General features: G+C 39.9%; 1 protein-coding gene across 1 annotated transcript in view; it reads left to right on the forward strand.

Annotated features, from left to right (window-relative positions):
* Positions 1 to 22035, forward strand: part of ATF7IP2 (activating transcription factor 7 interacting protein 2) — a 243054-nt gene that overhangs the window by 219060 nt on the left and 1959 nt on the right. Inside the window, exons 10-12 of the mRNA XM_053556334.1 lie at positions 14130 to 14254; positions 19306 to 19440; positions 20019 to 20117. Of these exons, the coding sequence (XP_053412309.1) occupies positions 14130 to 14254; positions 19306 to 19440; positions 20019 to 20117 (359 nt within the window). The remainder of the gene's footprint in view (positions 1 to 14129; positions 14255 to 19305; positions 19441 to 20018; positions 20118 to 22035) is intronic.

Raw genomic sequence — 22035 nt, forward strand, 5'->3', positions numbered from 1 at the left:
TCTGTTAGTGATTTAGCATTGCAGTTTGACTCTGACTCATTTTTCTGGTAGCTGGAAGTGACTAGTCCAGGTTAGGATGGTTGTATTTCCTGCACTTCCCACACAGAGAGCACACAATGACAAACAATTGAGCGCCTATTGAGTGAACCCTGGATAACCATTAAGAGAGCTATTCTCAGGGGCTAAGGCCCCGGCCACATACACCAGAGCTGGCGGGTTGGAATACGGCCGGCCTGCCAAACAATGACAACTACAACCAAAAAATAGCCAGGCGTCGTGGCGGGCGCCAGTTTGAAACCAGCCTGAGCAAGAGAATGACCTGCCTGTATTATAAAGAGAAAGAATTTGCCTGGCGTCCTGGCACTAGCCTGTAGTCCCAGCTACTCAGGAGGCTGAGGCAGGAGGGTTGCTTAAGCCCCGGAGTTTGAGGGTGCTGTGAGCTAGTCTGATGTCACACAGCACTCAATCCTGAGCTGGACTCTGCCTCAAAATAAATAAATACATAAATGTTTAGGCTCGGCGACCGTAGCTCCGTGGTTAGGGCACCGGCCACATACATCGGAGCTTGGTGGGTTCGAACCCGTCCTAGGCCTGCTAAACAACGACAGCTGCAACAAAAAAGTAGCCGGGTGTTGTGGCGGGCGCATTGTAATCCCAGCTATTTGGGAGGCTGAGGCAGGAGAATCGCTTCAGCCCAAGAGTTTGAAGTTGCTATAGTTTAGTACAATATCTTAAAATTTCACATCGGTAAAGCACGTGTTTTAGGGGGCTTGTTTTTGTAAATAAACGTTTTTGACAATAATTTTCGAAAACTGTTCAAATTTTCATACAAATGAACAACAAAAAAAAACCAAGGCGTAGTAAGACGCTTGCATCCGCCACTGGGTTAAGGTGGGTGGTGCAGGGAGACCGGAGAGGAAAGCCCCGGGACTGCGGGGAGGAAGCGCTCCTGGACACTAATTGCGGGTGGCCCTTAACTGACTTCCACTTTCCCGCCTTACATGTATCCCCGCCCACTCCTCACGCTCGTGTCCGATTGGCTGGGCTGGCACACGTTCGCCCTGCCATTGGCTAGGCAGGGGTGGGCCGAAGGAGATTTACTTGAGCGAGTGCAGGGGGGACCTCCATTCTGAGCCGCCGTTGCTGTTCTGAGTGGTTGTGGGCAGAGCTGCTGCCGGCGCGGCGTAGCTAAAGGTACGTTGGGGTCAGACGGGGGCCCCGCGCGGGCGGCGGTTTCGCAGACGCCCTGCGCTCTGTGAGGGGAAGCCGCGGAGCCTTCAGAGCCCTGGGCGAGCCGGGCGGTCGTGGCGGAGATCACCGAATAAAAGGCGTCCGCGGGAGCGCTGGGGCTCCGGCTTGGCTGCAAAGTCACCCGTGAGGGGCGAAAGGAGCGTCTACACCGCTTTCGGAGGGGAGCCCTGGCGAAGTGGGAGAGTGTTGCGTCCCGTGGTTGAGCTGGCTTCCGACAGGGCTGCGGAGGGAACTGGCCTCAGGGTTGTTGGTTTTCTTTACTTTTTCCTTGACGAGTAAGTAAAACCTTGGTCTTCGCCAGAGGGCTTTGGCAAGCTAACGAATGAGATTTAATTCCTACTCCCGACTTTATTATCGTATTCCCTTATTTCCTCGAGTTGTCTTAGTCATCTTTTATCTGAAGAACCAAATGCCAGAACCGTTAACTGAATTCCGCCAGGCGTCCTTGGTACATGTAGTCATGAAGTAGGTAATGGACCATCAGAGTTAATATAAAATGCTGAGTAATGTGCTACAATGTTGTTCCTCTATTGAGTTTACCCCTGTCGTGATGCTATGATTGAATGAGGAAAGACTACTTTAACCAAACTGGGTGCTGTGGCTCACGCTTGTAATTTCGGCACTTGGGAGGCCGGGGCAATAGATTTGCTTGAACTCAGGAGTTCAAGGCCAGTCTGAGCAAGAGTGAGACCTTGTCTCTAAAACTAGCGAGGCGTTGTGGCGAACGCCTGTAGTCCCGGCTACTAGGAAGGCTGAGGCAACGGTTTGCGGTTGCAAACCCAAGAGTTTGAGGTTGTTGTGAGCTATGACACCACCGCACTATACCGAGGGTAACAAAGTGGGGCTTTCTAAAAAAAAAAAAAGACTACTTTTACTAGAAGTTCATTGTTATTTATATATATATGGTTTTTGTTTGTTTGTTTTTTTGAGACAGTCTCACTATGTCATCCTCAGTAGAGTGCCATGGCGTCACAGCTCACAGTAACCTCAAACTCTTGGGCTTAAGCGATTCTTTGCCTCAGCTTCCCAAGTAGCTGGGACTACAGACAGAGGCCCCGCCACAACGCCTGGCTGTTTTTGGTTGCAGTTGTCATTGTTGTTAGCAGGCGGGGCCGGGCTTGAACCCGCCAGCCTTGGTGTGTGTGGCTGGCGCCCTACTCACTGAGCTACTAGCACCAAGCAGTATTAATATCTTAAAAATATAAACAATTTTCTTCCTATCTTCCCCCTTTTTTCCATTTTAGCAAGCAAGTTCAAGGATGTGTCTAATCAGGAAGCAATAATTATTTTGCTTTTTCTGTTAAAATCCTACTACTTTTTTTTTGGTTGAGACAGAGTCTCATTCTATCACCTGTGGTAGAGTGTTGCGGCATCAACAGCTCACAGCAACCTCAAACTCTTGGGCTTAAGCAATTCTCTTGCCTCAGCCTCCTAAGTAGCTGGGACTACAACAGGCGCCCACCACAATGCCTGGCTATTTTTTGTTGCGGTTATCATTGTTGTTTTAGCTGGCACTAGGTTTGAACCTGCCACCTTGGTGTATGTGGCTGGCACCGTAACCACTGTGCTATGAGCGCAGAGCCAAAATACTACTACATTTACAAAACTGATTTCTACCTTTCCATATTACTGTGCCTAAGATGAACTTTCTTCTTTTTTTTTTTTGTAGAGACAGAGTCTCACTTTATCGCCCTTGGTAGAGTGCTGTGGCATCACAACTCACAGCAACCTCCAACTCCTGGGCTTAGGCGATTCTCTTGCCTCCCTAGTATCTGGGACTAATAGGCACCTGCCACTATGCCCAGCTATTTGTGGTGGTGTTGTTGTTGTTTGGCTAAGGCTGGGTTTGAACCCACCACCCTCAGTATATGCGGCCGGTGCCCTACCCACTGAACCACAGGCACCACCCAAACTTTCTTTTTATTTTGTTCAGACAGAGTCTCACTCTGTCACCCTCAGTAGAGTGCTGTGGCGTCACAGCTCATAGCAACCTAAAACTCCTGGGCTTAAGCAATTCTCTTGTCTGTGCCTTCCAAGTAACTGGACTACAGGCACCCACCACAATGCCTGTCTATGTTTTTGTTGTAGTTGTCATTGTTGTCTGGCTGGGTTCGAACCTGCCAGCCCTGGTGTATGTGGCTGGTGCCCTAGCTGTTGAGCTACAGGCATCGAGCCTGAAGATGAACTTTCTAATATAACCCAACACATGTTGCTCACTTTATGACATACCTTTCTCTGATATCAAACTTATATAAGGAAGTTATACTGAATAGTTCACATTAGAAAAATAATGTTAGATCCACCTGGACTGTTTCTCAAGATTAAGACTTAGTGCTATTTTCATTGTGATTTTTGTCATATTTGCTTGTAGCCAGTAAATGACCTGCGACATAAATATTTGCAGAACAAATGGGGCAGAACATTCAGCGTAAAGATAATTGAGATTACAGGAAAGCTATTGAAAATGCAAAAATGAAGGAGGATTAATCACACTGAATTCAGCTTTTGTGAATGATGCCTTTCTTTATCAATTCATTTTTTGGAATTGTTGAGTCCTAGTCAAATCAATCTGCATAACTCTCCACTGCTCTTTAACATTTAATGGAAGTTTTAGCCATTGCAATTAGGGAAGAAAAGGCAATCAAGGTTATCCATATAGGGTCAGAAGAGATCAAACTTTCACTCTTCGCGGATGATATGATTGTATATCTGGAAACACCAGGGATTCTACTAGAAAACTCTTAGAAATGATCAAGGAATACAGCAATGTGTCAGGTTACAAAATCAACACTCATAAATCTGTAGCCTTTATATGTACCAACAATAGCCAAGCTGAAAAAACGATCAAGGACTCTATTCTGTTCACAGTAGTGCCAAGGAAGATGAAATATTTGGGAGTTTACCTGACAAAGGATGTGAAAGATCATTATAAAGAGAACTATGAAACTCTAAGAAACAATATAGCTGAAGATGTTAACAAATGGAAAAACATACCATGCTCATGGCTGGGAAGCATCAACATTGTCAAAATGTCCATACTACCCAAAGCAATATACAATTTTAATGCAATCCAATTTTAATGCAATTTAAAGATCTTGAAAAAATAATATATCATTTTATATGGAATCAGAAAACTTCTCAAATAGCCAAGACATTACTCAGAAATAAAAAAAAAAGCAGGAAGAATCACGCTACTAGACCTCAGATTATACCATAAGTCAATTGTGATCAAAACAGCATGGTACTGGCACAAAAACAGAGATGTAGATGTATGGAACAGATAGAGAACCAGGAGATGAACCCAGCTACTTACCATTATTTGATCTTTGACAAGCCAATTAAAAATATTCAGTGGGGAAAAGATTCCCTATTTAACAAATGGTGCTGGGTGAACTGGCTGACGACCTGTAGACTGAAACTCAACCCGCACCTTTCACCTTTAACTAAGATAGACTCTCACTGGATTAAAGACTTTAAACTATAAAAATACTAGAAGAAAGTATAGGGAAAACTCTTGAAGGAATCGGCCTGGGCAAATATTTTATGAGGAGGACCCCCCCCCCGCAAGCAATTGAAGCAGCATCAAAAACGCACTACTGGGGCACTGACCCCATATGCCAGAGGTGGCAGGTTCAAACCCAGCTTCAGCCAAAAACTGCAAATAAAAAAAAAAAAAGGCTCAAAAACGCACTACTGGGACCTGATGAAGCTAAAAAGCTTCTGCACAGCCAAGAACACAGTAAGTAAAGCAAGCAGACAGCCCTCAGAATGAGAGAAGATATTTATTTGCAAGTTATATCTCCCACAAAGGTTTAATAACCAGAATTCACAGAGAACTCAAATGTATAAGCAAGAAAAGAACAATTAATCCCACCTCAGGCTGGGCAAGGGACTTGAAGAGAACTTCTCTCAAGAAGACAGGCGCAAAGCCTACAGACACTTTTCCTTTTTTTCATAATGCTCACCATCCTTAATCATCAGAGAAATGCAAATCAAAACTACTTTGAGATATCTAACTCCAGTAAGATTAGCCCACATAACAAAATCCCAAAACCAGAGATGTTGGCGTGGATGTGGAGAAAAGGGAACACTTCTACATTGCTGGTGAGAATGCAAACTAATACAGTCCTTTTGGAAAGATATTTGGAGAATACTTAGAGATCTAAAAATAGACCAGCCATTCAATCCTATAATTCCTCTACTAGATATACATCCAGAAGACCAAAAATCACATTATAACAAATATATTTGTACCAAAATGTTTATTGCAGCCCAATTCATAATTGCTAAGTCATGGAAGAAGCCCAAGTGCTCATCGACCCATGAATGGATTAATAAATTGTGGTATATGTACATCATGGAATATTATGCAGCCTTAAAGAAAGATGGAGACTTTACCTCTTTTATGTTTACATGGATGGAGCTGGAATATATTCTTCTTAGCAAAGTATCTCAAAAATGGAAGAAAAAGTATCCAATGTACTCAGCCCTACTATGAAACTAATTTATAGCTTTCATATGAAAGCTATAACCCAATTATAACCTAAGAATATGGGGAAAGGGACAAGGGGGGAGGGGTAAGGATGGGTGGAGGGAGGGGAATTGGTGGGACTACACCTACAGTGCATCTTAGAAGGGTACAGGTGAAAATTACTAAATGCAGAATATAAATGTCTGAACACAATTGCTAAGAAAATGCCATGAAGGCTATGTTAACCAGTTGGATGAAAATATTTCAAATTGTATATAAAACCAGCACGTTGTACCCAATGATTGCATTAATGTACACAGCTATGATTTAATTAAAAAAAAAGAAAAGAAAACAGACCTGTAGATCAGTGGATTAGAATTCATAATATAGGGTGGCGCCTGTGGCTCAGTGGGTAGGACGCAGGCCTCATATACCAAGAGTGGTGGGTTCGGACCTGGCCCCTGCGAGCTAAAACAGCAATGACAACTTCAACAACAACAAAAAAAAGCTGGGCATTGTGGCCAGCACCTGTAGTCCCAGCTACTCGGGAGGCTGAAGCAAGAGAATCGCTTAAGCCCAAGAGTTTTAGGTTGCTGTGAGCTGTGGACTTTACCGAGGGTGACAAAGTGAGACTCGGTCTCAAAAAGAAAAAAAAAAGAATTCAAAATACAAAAATAAATGTTCCCTTTTATTTATGTTTTATTTTCTTGCTATGTTGCCCAGGCTGGATTTGTACTCCTGGGCAAATGATCATCCCACTTCAGCCTTCCAAGTAGCTGGGACTACAGGCACATTCCAGACACATACCACTATGCCCAGCCAACCTTCCCATGTGTAATGAATTTGTTTTTTACTAGACTGTCAAAACAATTCAATGAGGGAAGGAGTGGCCTTTTCAAATTGTGCTAGAATAACTGGATGTCCTCATGCAGAATGAATGTGGACCCCTATTTCATATCATATACAAAAATTAACTGAAAATGTATTAAAAACCTAAACATAAGTGCCAATAAAACTATGAAACTTTTAGGACAGGGTAGATCTTGACTTTGGATTGGGCAGTGATTTCTTAGCAATGATACCAAAAATACAAGCAGCAGATGAAAAAATAAAATGGACTTTTTCAAAATTTAAAACTTAAGGTTTTCAAAGGATAGTATGGAGAAATTGAAAGATAACCCACAGAATGGGAAAGTTTGTAAATCATACTACCTTACAAGGGCCTTAATGTAGAAAATATAAAGAGCTGCAAATAACCTAACATTTATTTATTTATTCATGTATGTATTTTGAGACAGTCTCACTATGTTGCCCTCGGTAGAGTGCTGTGGTGTCGTAGCTCACAGCATCTTCTGGCTCTTGGGCATAACAATTCTCTTGCCTCAGCCTCCTGAGTAACTGGGACTACAGGTGCCTGCCACAACGCTTGGCTATTTCTTCTTGTTGTTACAGTTGTCATTGTTGTTTGGCAGGCCCAGGCCGGGTTTGAACACACCAGCCCTAGTGTATGTGATTGGCACCCTAGCTGCTGAGCTACAGGAGCCAAGCCCAAATAACGTAACTTTTAAATGGGATGTTTTTTTCAAAGAAGATATAGAAGTCTCCAGAAATCACATGAAGAGATGCTCAGCATCCTCAGACATCAGGGTAATTTAAATCAAAATGACTGTGAGGCACCACTTCACTTGCAATAGACTCGTATACTGATGTAGATAATAACAAGAGTTGGTGATGAGGGATTAAAATTGGAACTCTCATCCACATTTGTTGCAAATGTCAATTGGTGCAGATACTTTGGAAAATAATCTGGCATTTCCTCAAAAGTTAAATATAGAGTTGCTGTATGACCAAACAATTCTATCCCTCCGTGTATGTAGTCCAAAGGAAAAATGAAAATAGGCCCACATAAAAACTTGTACATGAGTGTTCATAGCATTATTTATATTAGCCAAAAAGTTGAAACAACTAAAATGTTCACTAGTTAATGAATAAGTGAAATGTTCCATATCCATATGGTAGAATATTATTCAGTAATAAAAAGTAATGAAGTACTGCTACATGTGCATGTGAAGGAACCTCATATACTATGTGTATATGTATACGTGTTTATGTATATAAAGTATGACGTGTGCACACATAAAGGTTAAAAAATAATTCACATATTGTACAACTCATCTATGGTGTACAATTCAGTGGTCTTTAGTAAATTCACAGACTTAAGTAACATATATGTATTTCCTTCAGAAACTTTAATTGTCCCAAAAAGTTGAACACGTATACCTTACCACTACCCAGCAAACACTCAAAAATTGCTTACACATAGGTACCTTGCGACCAAAAACTGTTCAAGGGCGGCGCCCATAGCTCTCAGTGGGTAGGGCACAGGCTGGCGGGTTCAAACCCAGGCTGGGCCAGCTAAACAACAATAACTGCAACAGAAAAATAGCCCAGCATTGTGGCAGGTGCCTATAGTCCCAGCTAGCTGGGAGGCTGAGGTGAGAGAATCGCTTAAGCCCAAGAGTTTGAGGTTACTGTGAGCTGTGACGCCTGCACTCTACCAAGGGCAACAGAGTGAGACTTTGTATCAAAAAATAAATAAATAAATACAGTGTTCAAAACAGAAATGTCAATGTAAGAATAGCAAGAAAAACTTGATTATGAAGTGAGTGTATGATGCCCCATAATCATATCATTGTATACACTTATGATTTAATAAAAAAATTAAAAAAAAAAAAAAAAAAAAAAAAAAAAAAGAAAAACTTGAAATGACCTGAAGATTCTTCATAGATGACTAAACAAATTTTGGTATATTGACCCAATGGGTTATTACACTGCTATGAAAATAAATTGTTACACACAACCAGAAGGATGAGTTTTGGGCATACATATGAATGAAGAAACAAGTATTAGAAAATGCTCAAAAACAAAAATGCTCTTTTGTTTACATATGATATTTTAATGAAAATACCAAAAGTGATAGATTTATAAACTCAAAATTTAGGATATATCACATTAGGATGAGGAAGAGGGAGAGGAGATATGGGATGGAGAAACAGGTAAATGCAAGTTAATAGTATTTTACTTGTTTGGTTGAGCAACGATGGTTCAAAGAGCTTCAGTATATTAGAGACTTCATAATCAATATGTATTATTTGTCTTTTGTAGGTGTCAAATATAGAAAGCTTCCCCCCAAAGCTTCAGTTTCAGGGCTTTTTGCTAGTTTGATCTTCTTCCAGAGGCCCCTAGAAGGACCATAGCAATACTATGTTCACATGGTTGGATGTTTTCCTAAGAAAAGATATTTTAACTGTTGCTATTTAAGATTATTGTAATTTCTCCTTTGTGTCACCTGGTAGTAAGTGGCTTCAGGCATTTTCCTGATTAGGGGTACACTCACAATGGGTTTAGCCGGATGTTTTTGTGATTCATAGCTGACTGTGGAATAGGTGATATTGCCTGTTAGCCTCATTGTGATGGGAATGTGTTCCTTGGGGTCTGGCATCAGAAATATGTAAATAGTAGAAGAGCAAGTTTGAAATGTATGAAGCCAGAAGGTAGTCAGGAAAACAATTTCCAATTTTCACAGATTTCTAATCAAAGTAGAACTTTTCTCTTTTTAGGAATTAATAACACAGCACACATTTTCTTTTTCGATAGAATTCTGCCTTTGAAATACGAAAAGATTATTAGTGTTTATAAGGCACAAAGTTGTAGAAGTATCAACAAGAAGCTTTAAGGTGAAGCTGCTTATTTTAGGCATTTTGGTTATCAAACTAATTTATGCATCTAGATTATCAAACTAATATATCTTTCACCGTGGTAGAGGAAAGATCTGCTTTTTCGCAATTTTTGCTATTGGAAGTAATATAAAATTATATTCATCAAAAGGCAATCAAATAATATCCATTCAAATAGGAAAAATAGAATTCTTTTTTTTTATTTTATTTTATTTATTTTTTATTTTTTTTGAGACAAAGCCTCAAGGTGTCGCCCTGGGTAGAGTGCTGTGAAATCACAGCTCACAGCAACCTCCAACTCCTAGGCTTAAGCGATTCTCTTGCCTCAGCCTCCCAAGTAGCTGGGACCACAGACGCCCGCCACAACACCTGGCTATTTTTTTGGTTGCAGCCGTCATTGTTGTTTGGCGGGCCGGGCTGGATTCGAACCCGCCAGCTCAGGTGTATGTGGCTGGTGCCTTAGCCGCTTGAGACACAGGCACCGAGCTGGAAAAATAGAATTCTTTTGCTATTTTGTTGGATTTTGTGATGGTTATAAAAGTCAGGGTTGGTTTTTTTTGCAGGGGCAGGGAATAGAGTCTCATTATGTTGCCCTCGGTAGAGGGCCATGGTGTCACAGCTCACAGCAACCTCAAAGTCTTGGGCTCAAGCAATCCTCTTGCCTCCCTTTGCTCAGGTTGGTCTCGAACCTGTGATCTTAAGCTATGCACTCACCTTGACCTCCCATAGTGCTAGGAATACAGGTGTGAGCCACTGCTCCAGGCCTTTTTTTCTAATTTTTATTTTTATTTATTTATTTATTTTGCAGTTTTTGGCCGGGGCTGTGTTTGAACCCGCCGCCTCCAGCATATGGGGCCAGTACCCTACTCCTTTGAGCCACAGGCCCTGCCCCCAATTTGACTTTTTTTTTTTTTTTTGCGGTTTTTGGCCAGGTCTGGGTTTGAACCTGCCACCTCTGGCATATGGGGCCGGTTTTTTCTAATTTTTAATAGATAATTGTCTCATCCTTCAGGTCTCACACAACTTGGAATTGTACCTGATCAAATGATGTATTGGATAAAAAGAATATAGTAAAAGCCTTGGGTGCCGTGGCTCATGCCTGTAATCCTAACAGTCTGGGAGGCTGAGGCCGGTGGATTGCTTGAGCTCATGAGTTGGAGAGCAGCCTGAGCAAAAGCAAGACCCTGTCTCTACTAAAATTAGAAAAACTGAGGCAAGAAGATTGCTTGAGCCCAAGAGTTGGAGGTTGCTGTGAGCTTTGATGCCACAGCACTCTACCCATGGCAACACCTTGATACTCTGTCTCAAAAAAAAAAAAAAAAAAAGTAATAAAAGCAAACTTCAATTAAAACTAGACAATGACAAATGAAAATATAATTCATATAGCCTTGGCTGGGTTATTTATGACTGAGTTTAGTTAAGTGTTCTGAAGCTTATCCGATAACTTACCTATTATGTGTGCTTATAGGCAACGTTAGGCCTTTGATTGCCTTGCCATCTGGCAGTATTCTTTTCTTTTAAACCATATACTTACAATTCAGATCAAAGGTGATATAGGTATAAACATTAACATTTTTGTCTGTTATGTAAAGTAGATTTCTCTTAAATTATGAGAATTAAGACTGGATTTTTCTTTAAGATAAGCTTAAAAATTGGCTCATTTATTCGAACTAGCATAATGTCATATAACTTAGTGCTTGTTTTATATTTATGACTATTGGGAATTACTCCTATAGTGTCATTTATTATGGAAACTTGAACATTAGGACAGCTTATAAAGGTACTACCACTATGTATAGAAAATGGAATGTTTTATTGAAAGCTTTCTTTATTGTCTGTTTTTATGAAGAAGTGCAGTGTAATCTTTAGATTATTTAAACTATGGCCTATTTGGGTGATTAAATCAAAAGTGAGTGATTATAGCACAGAAGTGATAAATAAGAAGTAGTCAGATAAATCATCAGGTTTAGTGTAAACTATAAGCTTACTAGTAATATAAAATTTGAATTTATGTAATTTAGGTTTATAGAAAATGTTGGAATTATTTGTATGTTTTCAGTGACATGAAAATGTATATAATTTCTAATAAAGTGATTATCTACATCTGGAGAGATAGTGTCAATATTATTTTAATATTGTATGTAAATAACTTTAATTCACTAGGGAACTGGATTTAAATATCATATCTTTAGTTCCAGGATATGAGAGATGGCAAGTCTAGATAAAAGTAAACGGAAGATATTAAAAGCCAAGAAAACAATGCCTACAAGTTGCCAGAAGCAAATAGAGATTCTGAATAAGTCGAAGAACACTGAAGCACTGAAAATAACAGCAATTGGGAGTAATGTTCCTGGGAATAATGTTCCAAGTAATAATCAGAATTTAAGTACCAGTGTCATAACTAGCAAATGTATACATTCTGAAAACGTTGCTTCCTCACTGGACTCTAACAGAAATTCGGTATTCTTACAGAGCAGTGAAGTATTCCCTCAGAATTTAATTAAACCATTAGAAGAAACTGTTGACTCAGAAATAGGAATGGAATATGTTTATGAACAAGATGTGTGTCCACATCAAAAGCCAAGTAAAGTAATAGATTCTCCCAGCAAACTCTTTATACAAGAGGCAAAAGGAAACACTTTTGAAAACCATTCTGAAAACCATTTTGAATATCAGGCAGCCGTAACAAGGTCCTTTTTTGAACTAGAAGAGGCTCTAAAATCTATTTGCTCTCAACCCAGTGTATTAAGTGATGTAATTCAAATACCAAAGTCTACAGTAACCAATACTTTGGATGATAAGAGAATGGACAAGATGGCTTCCCACTCAGAAACAAATTTCAACTCAAAGTCCTATATAAAAGGCACAACAACAATATTTTAAGTTCAGACTCAAATTTTGTGCCTGTTGAGAAAATACCTCTCGGTGAATTCAGTCAATTCCATCTGTGCTGCTGATGTTTTAAAAACTGACATATCCAGTCGGACCTGTCATTCCAGCATTTCAAATTGTGAAAGTAAAGACACAAAGTGGCAGTTATCACTTGATACTGATAATAACCACAGTAAGTGTTAGGCATCTTTTGGAGAAATTAAAATAGTCATTTTCTCGGGGGGGGGGGATTTTAAAGCTTAAAATACACAGATAGGTAGTGTACATACAGGCAGGAAAAAGGTAAATGATAACAGTTCGGAATATCTTTTCTGAACCATTTGTGGTGAGGAGGGGGAAAGGTATCCATCAAATCAAAAGGTAAGTTAATTCTGGCAAAGAAGGAATCATTCACTTTCTATTAAGAGCACAAAAAGATCAAAAGGTGGCTTATAGACGTAGCAACTCTTTGGTCCATTTCACCTACATTTCTTTCTTTTTTTTTGAGACAGAGACTCATTATGTTGCCCTTGGTAGAGTGATGTGATATCACAGCTCACAGCAACCTTTAAACTCTTGGGCTTAACTGCAGCATCCAACACTTTGGCTCAGTGATTCTCAACACCTTAGCCTCTTAAAATGTTGAGATTACAAGTGTGAACCACCATGCCTGGCCAATCATCTGCTGAGCCTAAGATGATAAATAATAATATGGATACATATACATATGTGTGTGGGGGAGAAAAATAGAAACAAAGAGAATAACAAATGAAGTTTGGGGTTGTAACATTGTTAAAATATTAAAACTACATTTCATTAGAAGTAGTGTATTTTAGGCTCAGCGCCTGAGGCTCAAGCAGCTAAGGTGCCAGCCACATACACCTGAGCTGTCGGTTTGAATCCAGCCCGGGTCAGCAAACAACGACTGCTGTAACCAAAACAATAGCCGGCATTGTGGCAGGCACCTGTAATCCCAGCTACTTGGGAGGCGGAGGCAAAAGAATCACTTGAGCCCAGGAGTTGGAGGTTGCTGTGAGCTGTGATGCCACTGTACTCTACCCAGGGTGACAGTTTGAGGCTCTGTCTCAAAAAAACAGAAGTAGTGTATTTTAGTTAAGTAAATCAAAGAAAAAACTGATTTCACAGGAAATATTTTGTATTATGTAGGGTATGGAGCAATCATTTAACAAGATGAATTAAAAATTGCTTACAATAATAGGATCTCCTATTAAAATTATGTAATACTGCGTAAGTAACTGTTTATAAAAGTAATGTACAACTATAAGAAAGGATTTTTTTTATGTGGGGGGGAGAGTCTTGGTAGAATCCTGTGGTGTCACAGCTCACAGCAACCTCTAACTCTTGGGCTTAAACAATTCTCTTGCCTCAGCCTCCCAAGTAGCTGGGACCACAGGTGCCCGCCACAATGCCTAGCTATTTTGTTTGTTTGTTTGTTTAGCAGGCTGGGGCCAGGTTCAAATCCACCAGCCCTGGAGCACGTTGGCCTGCGCCCTAACCACTGAACTACAGGCACCACCTGTAAGAAGGAATTAAATCCTATAATTTTGTTAAGTTTTTATTGGAGTGTGTATATTAAATAAGGTTGAAGGAGGAGTACATCTGAGACTAGAACCCTGCCTTAGATACTCATTTTTTCTTTAATAGTTTGGGGGAATGTTTATATGCCATTGCATATTCTAAAAAATGCTGCCATTGTCACTTCTTAGTTTTTTCATAAGCTTAGAGAGTCTCTAAATGAGAGAAATCCCCCTTATCTCTAATCTTTCTGTTTCCCCAAGGCCATTATCAAAAGAAGAGGATATTTTCAGAAAACAAAGAAAATGTTAAGCGCATGAAAACCACAGAGCAAATTAATGAAAATATTTGTGTAGCTCTGGAAAGGCAAACAGCATTGCTGGAACAGGTAAAATATTGGGGTTTAAATATGTGCTTCAAAAACTTACTTTGACTAGTAAAAAAATGGTAAAAATTAATTGATCTCCACAAATACGTACTATAGATGACTTTCATTTGATGCAAAGCTGGCATGACAAATTAAGGAAAGATAATTGTTTAAATTACCAAAATATCTCTAGTTTCTTGAACATGATCTCATAGAGAATCATATGGAGGTAGAGTGCTTTTCCAGAAATGAGCTTTTAGTCAATATTATTCTCAGGTATCTCTGAGTCAGATACTGCGTGACTTCTTTAGCTTTACTCAACAACCTGATCTCTTCTGTACTAGGCATGGAGTTCTTTGATATGGAGATATATCTGTTTGTGCACCTCTTCACAATTGACCACTACTTCATAGATTTAGACAACCCAGCAGTCCATTGCAAAGTCTTGCTGCATTCAAATTTATTTGTCCTAATTTCTATACTTACATAAGGTATATTATCTGACTTTTTGCTTTATAGCATCACTAAATGTAATTCTTACTTTCATTTTCACCTCATTTCATCTCATTGTTTCCATACATGTCTGATCAATTCTGAGTTGAAGTATAGTGAACTGAAAGAATGGCTGTGATCAGGACTTTTTTTTTTTTTTTTTTTTTTTGCAGTGTTTGGCCAGGGCTGGGTTCAAACCCATCACCTTTGGCATATGGGGCCAGCGCCTTTCTCTTTTGAGCCACAGGCACCGCCCCAGGACTTGTTCTGATAATCTTTTTCATTATCACTACCACTACAATGCCACCATTAACAGTCATTATGTGGTAGGTAAATGTCTCAGCTATAATGGACCAAAATTTCCTGGTTCAAACTATCCTGCAAACTGTTTCAGAAACAAAAATCTAATGTTTTCTAAAATACACCATGATAGTTACATAGTCATATATCCTATGAATGTGTATAAAACAAAATCTTTTTGAAAGATTCATGCAGAGCTTAAAAGGTGAGTCAATAGTTTTTCCCTTTCTATCTCTTGGTTTTTTTCCCACAAAACCAAAGGAGACATAATAAATACTATGTAAATGTTCTGTTGGCAAGGTAGGGGTGGTAGTATTTTGATAAGCATGGAGCCTAAGGACCATGTTATCCAAGAAAAAGGTTAGGGATTCCAGCTGTGTCTTGTTCCTACTGATTAGTAGCTGCATCTGAAATAAGTTCTGATATGGACCTATTACCTCTAAATAACTAGGTTTTCCTCACTTGTTTCTGTCTAAACAATTCTCTCTATAAACTACATCTGTGTATTTACCTTTGAATAGCAGTGAGATAGGATCCTCCATTCTGAAATTAGTCTTCCTTCCTGATAGTCTTAGAGCTATGATCTCTTACCTTTTGAGGTATCGTTAGGATCTTGGAGTGAATCCCAGTTAAATTACTGAAGTGAAAGGATTATTCCTCTAAAGTCCAAGTTATTCACCCTACCCACTGTCTTACAAAGTTGGGACAGATAAGGAGATTTGTGAGTTTGTATCTCCTCCAAATTTTTGTCCAGTTTGGTTGCCATCTGCAAATTGCAATGAGGACTTCCATCCGACTCCACAATGCTGGGCACAGCACCATTGGAAAAACACATTCATGATGTATTTGATGGAAGTTATTGTGTCTTCCTTCTTCTTCTTCTTTCTTTTTTTTTTTTTTTTTTTTGAGACAGAGTCTGAAACTGTCACCCTGGGTAGAGTGCTGTGGTATCACCACTCACAGCAACCGCCAACTCCTGGGCTCAAGTGATTCTCCTGCCTCCACCTCCCAAGTAGCTGGGATTACAGGCGCCTGCCACAACACCTGGCTATTTTTTGGTTGCAGCCATCATTGTTGTTTGGTGGGCCTTGGCTGGATTTGAACCCGCCAGCTCAGGTATATGTGGCTGGCACCTTAGCAGCTTGAGCCACAGGCGCCGAACCTCTCTCTCTTTTTTTTTTTTTTTTATTGACACAAAGTCTCACTTGGTGCCTCTGGTAGTGTGCTTTGGCACCATAGCTCACAGCAACCTCAAACTCTTGGGCTCAAGCAATTCTCTTGCCTCAGCTTCCCAGGTAGCTGGGACTACAGGCGCCTGCCACAGGCCTGGCTATATTTCTTTTTGTTTTAGCAGGCCCGAGCTGGGTTGGAACCCAGTGCCGGGTGCATGTGGCCAGGGCCCAAACCACTGAGATTCGGGCCCCAGTCCCCCCCACCTCCTTTTTTTTTTGACACAGACTCACTCTGTCACCCTGAGTTGAGTTCTGTGGCATCATCATAGTTCACAGCAACCTCAAACTCTTGGGTTCAAGCCATCCTCTTGCTTTAGTTTTCCAAGTAGTTAGGACTACAGGTGCCCACCACAACATTAGACTAGTTTTTCTATTTTTAGTAGAGACCGGGGTTCTGTTCTTTCTTAGACTGGTCTCAAATTCCTGAGCTCAAGCAATCAGCCTGTCTCAGTGTCCCAGAATGCTAAGATTTCAGGCATGAACCACCATGCCTGGTCTTTGTCTTCCTTCTGTATAAGGAGTATTAACACTAAGTGAGAAACAGTGCCTTCTATGCAAGAGGAATCACCCCTTGGTAGATACTTACCCAGAGTAATTAAGTTTAAGGAGCTGCCTCTATCTGAATCACCAGAAGTACTTATTTAAATTGTGGTTTCTTGAGCTCATCATTCTTTTTTTAATTTTTTTTTTTAATTTTTATTTTTGCTTTCAATTTCAGCTGGCTTTCACTCCTGTTAGTTTGAAGTTGTGTTTTGTTTTTTTTTTCTTTTCTTCCTTTAGCGATTCTCTTGCCCTTTGTCTCCCAATTAGCTGGGATTACAGGCGCCGGCTACAATGCCCGCCCCTTATTTTCTTTTTTATTTTTAGTAGAGACGGGGTTTCACTCTGCCTCACTCCTGCTCATACTGGTCTCGAACCTCCAAACTCAGGAAATCCACCCGCCTCGGCCTCCCACAGTGCTGGGACTACAGGCATGAGCCACCAAGCCTGGCCTTGAGCTAATCATTTAAGACTGTTGTCTTAGGCTACTGTTTTCTCAGACATACCTGATAGGAATCATTTATAGTGCCTGTTAATTATACAACTTTATAGGCCTCTTTCCTGAAGATTGATTTGTAGGTCCAGAATGGGATCTAGGAATTTGTGATTTTAACAAGTATCCCATATGGTTCATCCTCACTAGGGAAGTTTGAGAAGCACTGTACAAAACAGCGTCTCCATGTTTAAAATACGTAGATATGTTTCTCCAAGATTCATGTGGGTACAGACCTCACATATTAACCCCAGGCAGAGAACTGAGAAGCATATAATGATCAATAAAACCCACACATGGGTAATAGGTAATGGCTGTAGATAAAAATAGTTAGTGTTTCTGACTGTTTATTTACATAATAATATATCATGGGCATATCCATATAAGATGGATATTTTCTTGACCAGATATTTAAAAGTTGTGAAAGTTAACCATGACAATCATGTCTAATAATGTTGTGAAGTCATGAAAAAAATGTTAGTGAAGCAGTACAGAAGAGGTCAAGTAGACAATTTTGAGAACAGTAAGAAACAAGAAGGAAAAACCCTGGGAATAATCAAATAAAATTAAAGAATACATAATTAGTCAGGTGATATTATTATAAAAGAGTTTTAACATGGGAACTATGTGTTCCAATTTTGAGCACCTTGAAACAAGATAACAGGGGAAGATATAAATATTACCTATATTACCATAATACCTAAATATTACCATAATACCTAAAATGTATTATGACAGGTGTCATTATTTGATTATGTATTCTGTTGTGAAAGTTGCTTATGGGAGAATATGCACTTCGAAGAAAACTACAGTGAATATTTCTGAATGTATGGCCTGGCAGAGCTATTCATATCAGTGGGCATTGAGATTAGTTACTCTCCCCCAAAATGGGCCAGTCTATTTTGAAGAAAACAGCCAGATAACAAAATACATTCATATTTCATATGATAGCTACTATAGTCTGTTAGAATAGCATGCATTATGCCAGATAGTGTCCCTGGCATCTTTCAGTTTTAGCAAATAAGAAAGCCTTCCTCTGAAAACATTATACAACTAATGGTGATTATCTTGCATATTTATTTCCCCTCATATCAATTCAGTTTTTTTTTTATTTTATTGGAGCTCTTTTTACGTATTACTTTACGGCGTTCTTATAAAAATCCTTAGGGATGACTTGTTCAACAGACATTTATTGTATTATCTACCCATTTCTGGGCAAAGAAAGTGAAACTCAGAAATGATGTAACTTCTGAAAGATCATATAGCTTGTTAATGGTAAAGTCAAGGCTCAAAGTTGTGTAATTTGTTCTGTATCTATTACAGACCAGCGAACCATTTTCATCAGGCTCTGTTTTTCAGATAAGTAGAGTTCCTTTTTGTGGAATAGTAACTATAAGTTAATATTATTAAAAAATATAAATGGGGGGCGGCACCTGTGGCTCAGTCCGTAAGGCGCCGGCTCCATATGCCAAGGGTGGCGGGTTCAAACCCGGCCCCGGCCAAACTGCAACCAAAAAATAGCCGGGCGTTGTGGCGGGCGCCTGTAGTCCCAGCTGCTCGGGAGGCTGGGCAAGAGAATCGCGTAAGCCCAGGAGCTGGAGGTTGCTGTGAGCTGTGTGAGGCCACCGCACTCTACCGAGGGCCATAAAGTGAGACTCTGTCTCTACAAAAAAAAATATATATATATATAAATGGGACACAGTCTTTAAATTATTCCTATAATGTGTATTATGGAATTCAGCTGGCACTGTAGGAAACTAAAATTTTCACTATGTGAATAACTTCTAACATGTTTAACTTCCAATATTTAAATATTGGATATGTTCTGTTGAGTTTAATATTCAAGTTTTATAAAACTTATGGTATAGCAATATAAATATAAACATACAAATACAAATAAAGTATGTCTTATTGGTTATAGTAAATCCAGAAAAGAACAAGCTATTTTGGAAAAGTAGAAAATGGTTTTTAAATTTGAAACATGGGGTGTTTTGGTTTTTATTTTAAAATTCTAGGTCAGACATTTGATTCGACAGGAGATCTGTAGTATAAATTACAAACTATTTGATAATAAACTGAAAGAATTGAAGGAGCGCATTGGGAAGACACAGTGCATGAATAAACATGAAGCAATAGCTGATGAACTCTTCGTAAGTTTCTAATTTCATTTATTTATTTTTTTTGAGTCCTTTTAAAAAGTAAAATTTGGTGGTATCTTTCATATTAGAAAAGGAGAACATGCAAGGGAAACCCAAATCTGATTCCTGGCCACGAGCCTAACATAAGACTATACCATAGACAATAGAGTTTATTATTTCTTAGCAATATTTGCTTTTGAGAAATACTTGTATAACTATTAGGCATTCTGTGTCAGTTGGAAGACTTAATCCATAGGCAATTTCTCTTCATTGTAAGTATATCCTTTATTAGAGCTCACACAATCTGTTTCAAGCATTTTTGGATTTTTTTGTTTTGTTTTACTCTTATTGCTGATGGGTGTTTGTACCAACATTAATTTTATTAGAGACCAATTAGAAGTTTGAGGTTCTTCTCTTCCATTCTTAAATATCCTACAAGCATAAAACGTGATTTAAATCTTTTTCTCACTGAAAATTTCTCATTTGGGTAAATGCCTAGGTCTCCAACTACTTTGGCAAATAATTTTCCCCCCATCTCTATAGGATATATTATTTGGTAGCCCTATTTAATATTTGTTTTTCTCTTCTAGGCAAAAATAGGAAAACTTCAAAGACGTATTAAAACAGTAATGTTATCTCAAAGGAATTATTTGGAACCAAACATGCGATCCAGTAATACAACCTGTGAGGTAGGTATAAATTGACAGGAACTTTAATAACTTAGTCTAGCATTATAAGTACTTGAATTTAAGAAATGAACATTTTTCTAAGCTAGGACAGAAAACTTTAAGGATAATAAGTTTATACTTAGAATGTTTCCATGAATCTATCTCTGGAGGACACCCTTAGGTAATAAATGCCACTTGTATTTTTTTAGTAGAGGGAGTAAAAAATACGTGATTGGTTGAGACCAGTGATGTTCTTTCTTTTTTTTTTCTTTTTTTTGAGTCTCATTTTGTTGCCCTCAGTAAAGTGCTGTGACATCATAGCTCAGGCAATCCTCTGGTTTCAGCCTCTCAACTAACTGGGACTACAGGTGCCTGCCACAATTCCTGGCAATTTTTTTTTTTTAGAGATAGGAGTCTTGCTTGAGCTGGTCTTGAACCTTTGAGCTCAGTCAGTCCACCTGTCTCGGCCTCCCAGAGTGCTAGGATTATAGGCGTGAGCCACCGTGCTGGGCCTAGACCAGTGATTTTCAACTGGTATGCCATGAGAGCATCTTAGGTGTGCCATAAAAATTTTTAAAGATCATTAATTAGGGAGGCCGAGGCGGGTGGATTGGCTGAGCTCAGAGGTTCGAGAGCAGCCTGAGCCAGAGTGGGACCCGCATCTCTAAAAAATAGCCAGGCATTATGGTGGGTAACTATAGTTCCAGGTACTTGGGAGGCTGAGGCAAGAAAATCTCTTGAACCCAAGAGTTTGAGTTTGCTGTGAGCTAAGGGGCCATGGTACTCTACCAAGGGTGACCAAGTAAGACCGTCTCAAAAAAAAAAAAAGTGGCCGGGCATGGTGGCTCACGCCTATAATAGTCCTAGCACTCTGGGAGGCCGAGGCGGATGGATTGCTTGAGCTCAGAAGTTCAAGACCTGCCTGAGCAAAAAGTAAAACCGCCCTCTATGAAAAATACAAAAGCTGAAGCAAGAGGATTGCTTGAGCCCAAGTTGGAGGTTGCTGTGAGCTATGACACCAAGGTACTCTATCTAGGGTGACAACTTGAATCTCCGTCTCAAAAAAAAAAATGAACCTGTGGCTCAAAGGAGTATGGCACCAGCCCCATATGTTGGAGGTGGTGGGTTCGAACCCAGCCCCAGCCAAAAACAGCAAAAAAAAAAAAAGGCTCAGCACCCGTACCATAGTGGTTATGGCACCAGCCACATACACCGAGGGCAGCGGGTTCCAACCTGTCCCAGGCTAGGTAAACAACAATGACAACTGCAACCAAAAAATAGCTGGGCATTGTTGAGGGCACCTGTAGTCCCAGCTACTCAGGAGGCTGAGGCAAGAGAATCACTTAAGCCCAAGAGTTTGAGGTTGCTGTGAGCTATGACGCTAGGGCACTCTACCGAGGGCAACATAATGAGACTCTGTCTCAAAAAAAAAGTTCAATTCTGTTTGTTTGTTTGTTTTGCAGTTTTTTTGGCCGGGCTGGGTTTAAACCCACCACCTCCAGTGTATGGGGCTGGCGCCCTACTCCTTTGAGCCACATTGGGCTGCCTGTCAATTCTTTTTCTTTAAGAGATGGAATCTCACTTTTTTGCCCTCAGTAGGGTGCCGTGACATCACAGCTCACTGCAACCTCCAGCTCTTGGGCTTAGGCGATTCTTTTCCCTCAGCCTCCCAAGTATCTGGGACAACAGGCACCGACCACAATGCCTGGCTATTTTTTGTTGCAGTTTGGCCGGGGCCGGATTTGAAACTGTCACCCTTTGGTATATGGGTCCAGTGCCCTACTCACTGAGCCACAGGCACTGCCCAATGGTTATAATTTTTGATACATTGTATTTTTGTTTTTTTCTAATTTTCCTTGAGGTATTGTTCTTTAGTCCATGGGTTATTTAGAAGTGTGTGTTCAATTTTGAAATAACTGGGACTTTTTTAGATTTTTTT

Source organism: Nycticebus coucang, chromosome 12 (genome assembly GCF_027406575.1).
Source record: "Nycticebus coucang isolate mNycCou1 chromosome 12, mNycCou1.pri, whole genome shotgun sequence".
In the NCBI taxonomy this organism is placed as follows: Eukaryota; Metazoa; Chordata; class Mammalia; order Primates; family Lorisidae; genus Nycticebus; species Nycticebus coucang.